Genomic DNA, 12991 nt, shown 5'->3' with positions numbered 1-12991 from the left:
TTTCTCTAGTCACCTTCCAGTTTCTTTCCAGACCCTCAGAGCCCTTGCAGACTTTTTCCCTGAACTTCAGTAAAATTGTCTTAAACCATATTTGTCTTTTTTTTTTTCTTTTGACTAGGTGTGAGAGTAGGTATCCACATTGATTGAGGAGGGGGAATCAGTAAAAGGGTGCTTTACTCTAAAATTTCTGCTGTGTCTCAGTGTGAGGTCTGGCTTCAGAGGTCTGTAGAGACCATTCCCACAAAGAATCAGACTTTTTCTAAATAAACATTCTTCTTTGACTCAGAGAGGTGGTATTTATTTCAATACTATGTAGTGTGCCTTATCAATACAACTTTCAAGTCCCCCTTTCAAGCATATCGCCATATGTAAGCTACTCCTAGGAGAGACTTCCCATACCTGCCACTGCTAGGATTCATCTTAAAGAATAATGTTTTTTAGTCTGGCTTTCTCTTATTTCAAGGTCAGTCTGTTTTGTTTAAAAGAGAGATTGGAGCAATTTTAGAATTACGTACTTAAGAATCTCAGAAATCTCTTAGTTTCCTTAGAACAGTTGGCTTTTATAAAATACTCATATTTTAGGATTGTGGTCTTTTTGTACATTATGATGAACTGCCAAGAAGAAACCAAGCTAGCTTTGAATTTAAATTTTATCTCAGTGAAAGCATCTAATCAATATAATGTTGTAGAAAGTGTATGCCATTAAATGTTTATTATTTTTTATCTGTGTGACCCCAGCTAAAAATGGCAATAATAGAAAAGAAGTTTCCAGGATTAAAGAAGAGGATACAAATGAAAGTGCTAGATAAAATACAAAATGTTATCATGTGGGTAGTAATTTTTTTTTTTACTATTATTTATAACCCAAATTGATAATGTAAGTCATGAGATAGTATAAATCAATATATTATTGTTTCTGAATTATATTTTTGAGTCATTTTACAAATTATAAAAGGAATGGGAGCATACTTGAGAAAAAGGAAAGCTTTTTCAAAAAAATTGCAATTTGCTTTTGTGCCTAGAATGCCACCAGCACCAAGGCAGAAGCTGAAAGAACTTTTGCAGAAGTTACAGATCTGGATAATGAGGTGAACAATATGTTGAAGCAACTACAGGAAGCAGAAAAAGAGCTAAAGCGAAAACAAGATGACGCTGACCAGGACATGATGATGGCAGGGATGGTAAGAGGTTTTGGTATATTTGTTCATTGGCAGAAAGTGAACAGTGTTTAATAATAAAGATCCCCCACTTGTTAAGAAGGATCTTTTTTATATTGACTTCTGTTTTTCATCACGTTGTCTCGTCAAGAATTGGGTTAGTAGCTTACATAGAAGACAAAGAATTTGGATCTTCTGCCAGGTATTTTTGTTGCACAATTGTCATGTCCCAAAGTTACTCAATTAAAAGTAAAACATCGTTTTACACGTTTGACGTTTTAGGACATTAAAAAGTATGTGTTTATATTTTTCAATGGGTAATTCATAAATGTTAATAAAAAAGGAATGCAGCGAAAAGTTAATTTTTCTCCTATTCTTGTTCTCCCAGCACCTTGCTCCTTAGAGACAAAGACAGGTTTCTTGTATATAAGAAATTTTTGAAGATGGCATTGTCCACCACCCAACCAAAACATATGAAACTTACATCTAGTTTAATTTTTCACCTTTTGTGGTAATGTGTATGCAAGGTACCATTTATAACAAAATTGACTTGTTAATGGATGGCCCAAGGAAGAACTAAGGTCCATTTTTCTGTTCTATGCCATATTTTGCTTTGAAACGACTTTAATGGAGTCACAGTAGGAATATTCCTTTTCCAGTTGGGTGTAGCAATCATGGTAATGACATACATGAACTTGTTTACTTGCTCACTTTCAGTGGCAAGGAAGAGGCCTTTGTTCACTGCTGCCAAAAAACAGAGTCCCTCAGTGTGGGTCATTTTCACCTTGGGATGGAAAAAAGAAGTACAAAGCCTGTTAATCTCAGTGAAGACTCTAGGGAAGTGATAAAAGAAACTCTCCCTGTGCAAACACCTGATTTTATTATGCTTTTTGTAGGTGGGGGTGGGGGGTGGGTGTTGGTTTGGATTATCCTTATTTTCTCTGTCATGGTGTGGCTCAAGTAAAAATTCCCATAAAGGTGTCTGGGTGCAGTGGCTCACTCCTGTAATCCCAGCACTTTGGGAGGCCGAGGTGGGCAGATCTCCTGTGGTCAGGAGTTCGAGACCAGCCTGGCCAACATGGTGGGCATGGTGGTAGGCGCCTGTAATCCCAGCTACATAGGAGGCTGAGGCAGGAGAATCGTTTGAACTTGGGAGGTGGAGGTTGTGATGAGCCAAGATCACTCCACTGCACTCCAGCCTGGGCCACAGAGGAAGACTCCATCTCCAAAAAAAAAAAAAAAAAATTAATATAAAGTTAAAAAAATAGATATTTCTCACATATGTTGAGCATATATGGATTTCATTTTTAATATGGTTATAGAAACATTCGATTTAAAACATTGAAAAAAGAAAACAGTGTATTCTTTAGGAGCTTCAAAAAAGGATTTTGGTTTAGGTCAAAGGGTGAAAGAAGATCTTTTATTATTTTTGGTAAATAACTTCTAAGGAAACAAACCACCCTCACATGTACTATCTCATTTGTATTTCTGTCAACTCTGAAAGGCCAACATTTGGCCAGTATTATTTGAGTCTGTAATGTATTTTTTAGCCAGAAGAATGAAGGTGTATAGCTTCATTCTTTTGAAAGAGGAGGCTGGAGACCACAGGTTAAATGCAGGGACATCGCTCTTGGCCGGCCCTGGCAGGGTCCTTTCTCCCTCGTTTTATACTCGCAGACAAGTTTGTGGATGCTTAATAAGGACAGCTGCCATTTGGACAGAGATTAATCATTTATTTTTGAAGGTTTTTTTGTCTTGTTTTCTTGTTCTTTTTTAAATCTTCACATTGTTTTGATCCCAAAATGTTTGCGTTGTCCTGACCCAAAACTAGGAAAAGCAATTATGTGGTAAGAGGCTCAAAGCCACTCACTTAAATCTCAACTAGATTTATTTGTGAGAACATCTGTTTTCTGATACTTAGATACTTCCTCTTCCATTGCTGTTTCCTATGACTCATGCACAGTTATTTGTTCAGGTTTCATGGAATTTCCCAAGTGTATTTACCTTTGTTTGGTTTTTAAAATGTAAATTATATTGCCCCAATAAACGAGTATGTATGTCAGGGGTATTGTGGCTGGGTCATTGCATGTGGAAGGGGAGTTTACAGAAGAGCTTTACTTAACTATGAAAATTTTCAAAGAATAGGACATTTCTAATAAGTCCCTAAGAGTGTCCCAAAGGACATGTTTTGGTTCTGAAACATAGTTTCTGTAATCATTCTTAAAAAATAACTTCTTTCTGCTTAATAGGTTTTACTATGAATATACCTCCATATATTATTGAGTGAGAACGTGAGAAAAGGAGATAATTTTTGAAATACAAATATAGTGAGTTAGTGAGTGTAGGCATCGTGACTGCCTACTCGTAACTTTGATGAAGTAGAAATAATAACATCCTCAGTATGAAGATATGCAGCAGCCCCACCGGGAAAAAAAAGAAAAAAGGCAGTGAGAGATTTAAATTTCCTAAGTTAGAAAAGGGAAGAAAATCCGCAAATTTAAATTTGTTGGGTCATTGGGAAAAAAGATTTAAAGAAGATGAAAACATACAGTCAGGACTTTTTGCCTCATTTTTCCCTTACAGGCTTCACAGGCTGCTCAAGAAGCCGAGATCAATGCCAGAAAAGCCAAGAACTCTGTTACTAGCCTCCTCAGCATTATTAATGACCTCTTGGAACAGCTGGGTACGTAGTTATAGAGTCATTTTTGTCAGTCTCTGAATCTTTTGTACTGTTCTTGGGATCTGATACAGTACAGTTGACTCAAAAGCAGATGATACAGGTTTACATGAATCCCTTTTAAGTCATTAATTATTAATATTTCCTTTTGCTCTTGCTTATTTTTGAAAGCCTTATAAAATCAGTGTTTGTCTTGCACAGTAGGGTCTTTAAGAGCAACTAGCTGCTTTACCATACTGACGATTTGTCAGCTTTACATTGTGACCTGAATCATGACTTTAGGCCGTGTTAATGTGACAAGCACTTACTAGGTGCCTTCTGTGGACCTTGCCCTAAATAGAACATTGTGGTCTGAGGAGTTTCTTTTTGTATTTTGAAGCTATATTGCCAGCTAGGGTGGTATTTATGGTCCAGTATCATTGTATAACTAAAGAGTGATTTTTCTTAACTCATCTTGCTGGCAGTATCTTTAAGGGATTTAAAGTAAAGAATTTCAATAGTAGAATAAAAGAACACAGGCTGGGTGTGATGGCTCACACTGGTAATCCCAGTACTTTAAGAAGCCATGGAAGGAGGATAGCTTGAGGCCAGGAGTTTGAGACCAGCCTAGGCAATATAGCGGTGGAGATCTCACCTCGTCTCTTCAAAATATTTTAAAAATTAGCTGGGTGTGGTGCTATGCGCCTGTAGTCCTAGATACTCAGGAGACTGAAGCAGGTGCGTCACTTGAGTTTGAGGTGATAGTGAGCTGTTGCGCTCCCCCCTGGACAACAGAGCGAAACCGTGTCTCAATTTAAAAAATGAAAAAGAACACTTAAAACTGGTCATGACTTTACTGCCTGGAATTCTCTTCATTTGCTAAGTAAGGACAGTCTGATGAGGGGAAAGCTTTCATGCCAAAAGAGAGAAAAACCTTGATTTTTCAAGGAAATCTGTGCCTACGGAAACCTTCTTTTAATCCCGTTTGATAGGGTGATAGGGAGCAGGCTTCATTTTGGGACAGATGCACTTTTGTCACCGGACTCCGTTATAAAGTGTCAGCACTCCAGCCAGGACTCTTTGTAGCAAGGCATTATATTTTAATTTGCTAGCATTTAAAGCCTGGTGCATTTTGTTTTGGTGGGGGGCTACAGGGGTATTTTTTATTGGTCTCAAATGTCAAGAATAAGTTATGTACCAACAGATGGATATAAAATGAAAGTAAGCTAGAAGAGAAAGCTTTTTGTGGAACAGGTAGACTTTTAACATTAGTCTGACTCCGGTTAGTATATTTGCTTTGTTGCCTATAAGCTGTGCAAACTTGGGCAAATTATTTAACATCTGAGAATCACTGATGTAAAATGGTTTTGTGAGACTTTAATCAAGTATGCATGAAATGCTGTCCATTGTGTCTGCTTTTGTTTGTTATGGAAACGTTTCATTTCTTTCCAAAGAGCCTCTTTTTCTTGCTAAGCTTAAAGTGAAGACCGACTGAAATTATTTCAGCGTTTTACTCCTGGCCATTTTCCATAGGAAGGCTCCTAATAGTGTCTAACTCCTGAAAGCAGAAAGTGAGCTTCTAAAACTAATCCATCTTCCCTGGAATCTCTAAGAGCTGAGGGATTAGGGGTCTTAGAGATTTGTATATCTTTGCTGGCACTAAAATGACACATAGCTTACATGTATACACCTGGAAAAGGTATTAAATGTTATCAGATGACCCTCAAAACCACAAGTGAAGCTTAAGGTCTAGAACATGGTAGCTGTGCATTTAGGAAACATTCTGCAAAAGACATTGTCTCAGAAAAAAACACCCAGCTTGATATTAATTATATGCTCAGACCTATCCCTGCTGGGTTAGGTCAGCGTTTGTACTTGGTTTGCATATTTTATACCATTGTGTGACATCAACAATCTGCAAGTTACATTTGCAGGGCTGCCTGTGCAGAGTGGCAGCTGCTGGGCCTAGAGACTAGTGGAGGTACTTGTGAAGGGATCATTCTTCCTGAAGGTGTCTGTTCTCTTCTGTGTACTTTCTGACCTCCAGGGCAGCTTGACACAGTGGACCTGAATAAGCTAAACGAGATTGAAGGCACCCTAAACAAAGCCAAAGATGAAATGAAGGTCAGCGATCTTGATAGGAAAGTGTCTGACCTGGAGAATGAAGCCAAGAAGCAGGAGGCTGCCATCATGGACTATAATCGAGATATCGAGGAAATCATGAAGGACATTCGCAATCTGGAAGACATCAGGAAGACCTTACCATCTGGCTGCTTCAACACCCCGTCCATTGAAAAGCCCTAGCGTCATTAGGGCTGGAAGGCAGCATCCCTCTGACAGGGGGCCAGTTGTGAGGCCACAGAGTGCCTTAACACAAAGATTACATTTTTCAGACCCCACTCCTCTGCTGCTGTCCATCACTGTCCTTTTGAACCAGGAAAAGTCACAAAGTTTAAAGAGAAGCAAATTAAACATCCTGAATCGGGAACAAAGGGTTTTATCTAATAAAGTCTCTCTTCCACTCACGTTGCTACCTTACCCACACTTTCCCTTCTGATTTGCGTGAGGACGTGGCATCCTACATTACTGTACAGTGGCATAAGCACATCGTGTGAGCCCGTGTATGCTGGGGCAGAGCAAGTAGCCCTCCCCTGTCTCATCGATACCAGCAGAACCTCCTCAGTCTCAGTACTCGTTTCTATGAAGGAAAAGTTTGGCTACTAACAGTAGCATTGTGATGGCCAGTATATCCAGTCCATGGATAAAGAAAATGCATCTGCATCTCCTGCCCCTCTTCCTTCTAAGCAAAAGGAAATAAACATCCTGTGCCAAAGGTATTGGTCATTTAGAATGTCGGTAGCCATCCATCAGTGCTTTTAGCTATTTTGAGTGTAGGACACTGAGCCATCCATGGGTCAGGATGCAATTATTTATAAAAGTCTCCAGGTGAACATGGCTGAAGAAGATTTTTCTAGTATATTAATAATTGACTAGGAAGATGAACTTTTTTCAGATCTTTGGGCAGCTGATAATTTAAATCTGGATGGGCAGCTTGCACTCACCAATAGACCAAAAGACATCTTTTAATATTCTTATAAACGGAACTTACACAGAAGAAATAGGGATATGATAACCACTAAAGTTTTGTTTTCAAAATCAAACTAATTCTTACAGCTTTTTTATTAGTTAGTCTTGGAACTAGTGTTAAGTATCTGGCAGAGAACAGTTAATCCCTAAGGTCTTGACAAAGCAGAAGAAAAACAAGCCTCCTCGTCCTAGTCTTTTCTGGCAAAGGGATAAAACTTAGATGGCAGCTTGTACTGTCAGAATCCCGTGTATCCATTTGTTCTTCTGTTGGAGAGAGATGAGACATTTGACCCTTAGCGCCAGTTTTCTTCTGATGTTTCCGTCTTCCAGAATCCCTCAAAAAACATTGTTTGCCAAATCCTGGTGGCAAATACTTGCACTCAGTATTTCACACAGCTGCCAATGCTATTGAGTTCCTGCACTTTGTGATTTAAATCCACTCTAAACCTTCCCTCTAAGTGTAGAGGGAAGACCCTTACGTGGAGTTTCCTAGTGGGCTTCTCAACTTTTGATCCTCAGCTCTGTGGTTTTAAGACCACAGTGTGACAATTCCCTGCCACACACCCCCTTCCTCCTACCAACCCGCCTTTGAGATTCATATATAGCCTTTAACACTATGCAACTTTGTACTTTGCGTAGCAGGGGCGGGGTGGGGGGAAAGAAACTATTATCTGACACACTGGTGCTATTAATTATTTCAAATTTATATTTTTGTGTGAATGTTTTGTGTTTTGTTTATCATGATTATAGAATAAGGAATTTATGTAAATATACTTGGTCCTATTTCTAGAATGGCACTCTCTGTTCACTTTGCTCAATTTTTCCTCTTCACTGGCACGGTGTATCTGAATACCTCCTTCCCTTCCATCTAGAATTCTTTGGATTGTACTTGTTCCCACTACTTTGCTCTCTGCCTTGTGTTTGCAGCATCTCCATTCTCTAAAATTAATATCATTGCTTTCCTCCACACCCAGCCACTGTAAAGAGGTAACTTGGGTCCTCTTCCATTGCAGTCCTGATGATCCTAACGTGCAGCACGATGGTTTTACAATGTTCCAGAGCAGGAATGCCAGATTGACAAGCTATGGTAGGATTAGGAAAGTTTGCTGAAGAGGATCTTTGACGTCATAGTGGGACTAGCCGGGAATGAGGGAGAAATGCCCTTTCTGGCAATTATTGGAGCTGGATGGGTCAATTTTATAAGAGAGTGCATTTTGAGCACTTTTAGGGCATCAGGAACAATGCTACTGATGGGTAGACTGGGAGAGGTGGTGTAACTTAGTTCTTGATGATCCCACTTCCTGTTTCCATCTGCGTGGGATATACCAGAGTTTACCACAAGTGTTTTGACCTGATACACTCCTGAGCTTTCACTCTGCTGCTTCTCCCAGGCCTCTTTTACAATGGCAGGAGATGTGGCATGCTCTTGCCAAGTTTTCACATCATTTCCTGGCTAGTTCATGTCATTAAGTGGGTACATCCTAACATATACATTTGGTCAAGTTTGCAGAAAAGGACTGAAGATTGACTGCCAAGCTAGTTTGGGTGAAGTTCACTCCAGCAAGTCTCAGGCAACAATGGAGTGGTTTGGTTTGGTTTGGTTTCCTTTTAACTTACTTTTTGTTATTTTCTTCTCCACCTGTGTGGTATATTTTTTAAACAGAATTTTATTTTTAAAATAAAAGGTTCTTTACAAGATGATACCTTAATTACACTCCTGCAACACAGCCATTATTTTATTGTCTAGCTCCAGTTATCTGTAGTTTATGTAATGTAATTGACAGGATGGCTGCTGCAGAATGCTGGGTGACACAGGGATTGTTATACTGCTGTTTTTCCCTGAATTTTTTCCTTTGAATTCCAACTGTGGACCTTTTATATGTGCCTTCACTTTAGCTGTTTGCCTTAATCTCTACAGCCTTGCTCTCCAGGGTGGTTAATAAAATGCAACACTTGGCATTTTTTATGTTTTAAGAAAAACAGTATTTTATTTATAATAAAATCTGAATATTTGTAACCCTTTATATTTGGTGTGGCCTGAGTGTGGTACTGGGGACATAAGATGTTTTAAAAGATACAATGAATGAAAAGCCATACATAATATCTTCTTTGGGTGACTTATTTTCTTGATAACAATTCAGTATACATATAGTATATGTATGTATGTACATGTGTGTATATATATATACACACACACACATATATATATGCCTCTCTCAAGTTGGGATGCTGCAGTGTAGTCTGGGAGTTGAACTTTTTCTGTAAAGCGCTAGATAGTAAATGTTTTAGGCTTTGCAGGCCATGCACCTGTGGGCTGTAGTTTACTGGAACCCTGGTGTAGCCTCAATACTCAATAACAACTGACAGCCTGGCACAGTGGCTCACACCTGTAATCCCAACACTTTAGGAGGCTGAGGTGGGTGGATCACTTAAGGTTAGGAGCTCAAGACCAGCCTGACCAACATGGTAAAACCCAGTCTCTACTAAAAATACAAAAATTAACTGAGCATGGTGGTGCATACCTGTAATCTCAGCTACTCAGGAGGCTGAGGCAGGAGAATAGCTTGAACCCAGAAGGTGGAGTGCAGTGAGCTGAGATTGTGCCACTGCACTCCAACTAAGGCAGCAAAGCAAGACTCTGTCTCAAAAAAAAAAAAAAAAAACCCAAAAAACTATTTTTAAATTTGTTGGACTTCCTAAATTAGCAGATGTATGTTAAAAGTTGTCTTTCTGTCTCTCAATACACACATGTCTAGCTTAAGGTAGTTTCTTTAGATGATGAGAAAAACCTATGATGTAATAAAAAGTAATGTGCTAAACTATCAGGCTAGAATCAGGTAATTTTACTAGAATCGGGTAATTTTACCTCACTCTTTCTGGAGGGTGGACCCATCTGAAGGGATCTGAGACCAGGTGAGGACTTTGGGAGTTACAGAGACAGCAGGAAGGCTTTGGGTCTGCAAACGCCTTCCCTTTACTCTTTGATGCCCTGTTTATTGCCCTGGGTCCCCGTGGATTCCATGCCACCTTCCCAATCTTAGGAATTGTTATAACTGTGATACCTGTAAAGAAGAACCTGGACTCCTCTCATTAGACTTCCTCGGAGAAAGCTTTAGAGGGCACTAATTACTAGTACTATTATAGCTTTCTTACATGCCCTGTTTCTAACCTTTATTGAGGACCGTTTTCCCTCATTTGTAGGACTAATTCAGATGCAGCTGTATGTCCTTTATCATTACTGTCAGAGTGATGAGTGAGATTTTAAAATTTTGCTCCTATTCCATCATTTTCAGGACAGCAGTTTCTCGAAAGTTGCTACTAGCATAATCTGATTCAGAATATCCCCAGAGGTTTACTCCATAAATAAGTAAATGTCCTAGCCCCTTAATACACCTGAACTCATCAGCTCCACCTGCATTAAGCTCAAAATGGAATGTCTGAAGAAGACCCCAGGTACCCAGGAAGGTGAGGAGGTGGGAAAGCAGGTGGATACATTCATAATGTAAGGAAGGACAGGCCCGAGGAAAGATCAGATCTCTCCAGGCACATAGATTATGAAAACAGAAACGAGAATTGTAAATGGCAGATAATTTTGTCTGTTCACGCTAAGCAGGTTTAAGTTAATAATAAGTAGAGTAAAAAATACGAAGCGTTTTAGGAAGTTATCTGTCCAAGGCTCCACTGGGGAACTATGATCAACTATAGTGCCTTGTATTTGTATCGAGTCTCCTAGAATGACTATATTTGTTCTACATTAGTGAATGAATTCTAAATAATAGAAATCAAATGCATAAAGAGAATTATTTTTCTTTAAATCCAATGAAAAGCCAAAAAGCCCTGACTAGGAATTCAAGTATTAGAAACATCAGCATTTCAAAAGTTACAACACCTTCATGTCCTTGCCTTAACTTCTCTCTCTGCCTTGAATGTCCTCTCCTCTGCCCAGTACAGTAAAGCCTAAGGTCAAGGTATCACCTCCTGTGTTGGAATTGGCCAGTCCTTCTTGTGTCCATCACTTCTCCCACCTTTGCTCTGTCTTCTAGAATGGCCCTTGGACACATCTTTATAGTTCAGGTGCCACTAATCTTTCCCTCCCGCTTTGCTTCCACCCCCAAAGATCGGGGTCTGTGTTATTCGTGTTATCCTTGGGGCTAGGAGACATACACTAGGCACTCAGGTTGTATGATAGTGAGAAGATAGCCTTTCTCCACCTATGCTCCCATACCTGTTACTTTTTTCCTACTGTGCACAGATAGGGAGTCTTATGGCAGTTTGTTCATGCACTCTGTCAACTCCTAACAGCGTTCTGCTCTCTCAACATTCTCACCTAAGTATGGATTGGCCTCTTGTTTGCAGGAAGATAAGCAAAGCCACAGTCTTGCATTATATGGCACAGCACACACCACGTACACTGCCATGTGGTCAACAACTGGCTAGTGCAATCTGGTCTGCAGCGCCCATTGCCCTGGCTCCCAGCCTCAGACCCACCATTCCCAATGCAGGTTTTCCACACAGTTCCTCCTGCAGCCCAGCATTAATTTCCTTTTTCTCTAATTCCTGGAAACGATCCCAGTAAATTTCAATCAACCAATTAATTTGGTGTTTTATCCTGTTTGCATGTGCACTTTAGCAAGCCTTGTAATTAATACTGGCCATAAAGTTATTATTTATGATTAACTTAGTATAGTTTGTTTATTTCTATAAAAAAGTCAAGCATCAGGTCCTTGATCAAGAATGTGACCTTCTATTACACTGTTGTTCCCATGAGTAAGTCCAACTCAATGTAAGTGATTCTCCATGAAACATGCCTGGTTTGAAGACAACCCTTCCATCTTCTCATCATTCTTTTCACCTTGGCTATTAACAACAAAAATCACTTGAACTTCAGACCGATGCTTTTCAGGCCCATCCCATGGTATCTGCCCTAATACAGAGATCCTTTGTCATTTAGTAACTAGATGCAGCCATCAAATTTTGTCCATGTTAATTTTGTTAATGTTAAGAATTTCTAGTGCAATTCCTTTCTGAATATTCAGTGCCTTCTAGGATATTCTATTCTAATTTTCCTTACACTTCTCTGTTGATCTCCGTCACTTTTTCCACAGACATTCTTTTCCTCCTCACCATGGTCTCTGTGTTGGGGTTACTGCCGAGTAAGCACAAATCAGCCGTGATCTGAAATGTCTGGGAGATGTGCTGTCCTAGTGTGGATTATAAGTTCCTGGGTTGCTGAGCCAGCGTCCAAAATAAAGGCTCAGGAGGTACAGCTATGATTTCAATGATTATATGTTCAGCGTGGTCAGAGAGGTGTGTGTTACAACTTGCTGATCCTTCGTGGCTCAGACAGTCTGCTCTCGGAGCTGTCTCACTCGGGCTGATACAGGAGATCAAACCTGGCCGGAGAGAGTTTTGCCTCGTTGGTTTCAGATAGCCTGCCCTCTAAGTTTCTGAAGGACTTAGGAAGGATTGGCATTATCAAGATAGCGTGTATGATTATTTTCTTTCATTTCTCCCTCATTTGAAGAGAGTCTTCATTTGGCCAAGGGGGAAATTCAAAGCATAGTTTGCTGTTCCACCACCCTTACCATTCTTTTAGCACATTGCCTTATTCTCTCTCACGATTTGGATCCATTTTCCTTTTATGAAGGAAATATACTTTCTGTATTTTATTATAAGCTGCCTCAAATCTCTTTTTTGGAAAGAGCGAGGCAGGATTTAAACATATGAGCAACTTACGCAATATTAAGGACCCACTTAGTGGCAAAATTATTACGTGGAACGTGATTGTCCTCAAGCAACTTGGGCCACACACCATACAGCTCACGCTCCTATCCTGCTCACATACCACACACACAGCTCACACCCTCCCCCGCTCACACATCACACAGATCACACCCCTCCCCTGCTCACACCACACAGCTCACACCCTCCTCCTCACACACCACACAGCTCACACCCTCTTTTGAGATTTTTTGAGATTTGATTTTGAGGATTTTTTGAGACATTTGATTTTTTTTATTTATTGATTTTTTATGAGATGATTTGACACCCCAACCTTGCCACCAGCCCCACCCTCACACACCCACCAGCT

General features: G+C 39.9%; 1 protein-coding gene across 2 annotated transcripts in view; it reads left to right on the top strand.

Annotated features, from left to right (window-relative positions):
* Nucleotides 1-8924, top strand: part of LAMC1 (laminin subunit gamma 1) — a 121044-nt gene extending 112120 nt beyond the window's left edge. Inside the window, exons 26-28 of one of the 2 annotated variants that reach the window (XM_021929676.2) lie at nt 1023-1181; nt 3741-3840; nt 5861-8924. In XM_021929676.2, coding sequence (XP_021785368.1) covers nt 1023-1181; nt 3741-3840; nt 5861-6117 — 516 coding nt within the window. In that variant the 3' untranslated portion in view covers nt 6118-8924. The remainder of the gene's footprint in view (nt 1-1022; nt 1182-3740; nt 3841-5860) is intronic. The other variant, XM_021929679.2, reaches the window with a different exon arrangement.
* The last annotated feature ends 4067 nt before the right edge of the window (nt 8925-12991 follow it).

The sequence above is a fragment of the Papio anubis genome, chromosome 1 (genome assembly GCF_008728515.1).
Source record: "Papio anubis isolate 15944 chromosome 1, Panubis1.0, whole genome shotgun sequence".
NCBI lineage: Eukaryota > Metazoa > Chordata > Mammalia > Primates > Cercopithecidae > Papio > Papio anubis.
The sequence above is the reverse complement of the archived record's forward strand: the minus strand, read 5'-3'. Positions and strand labels throughout refer to the sequence as shown.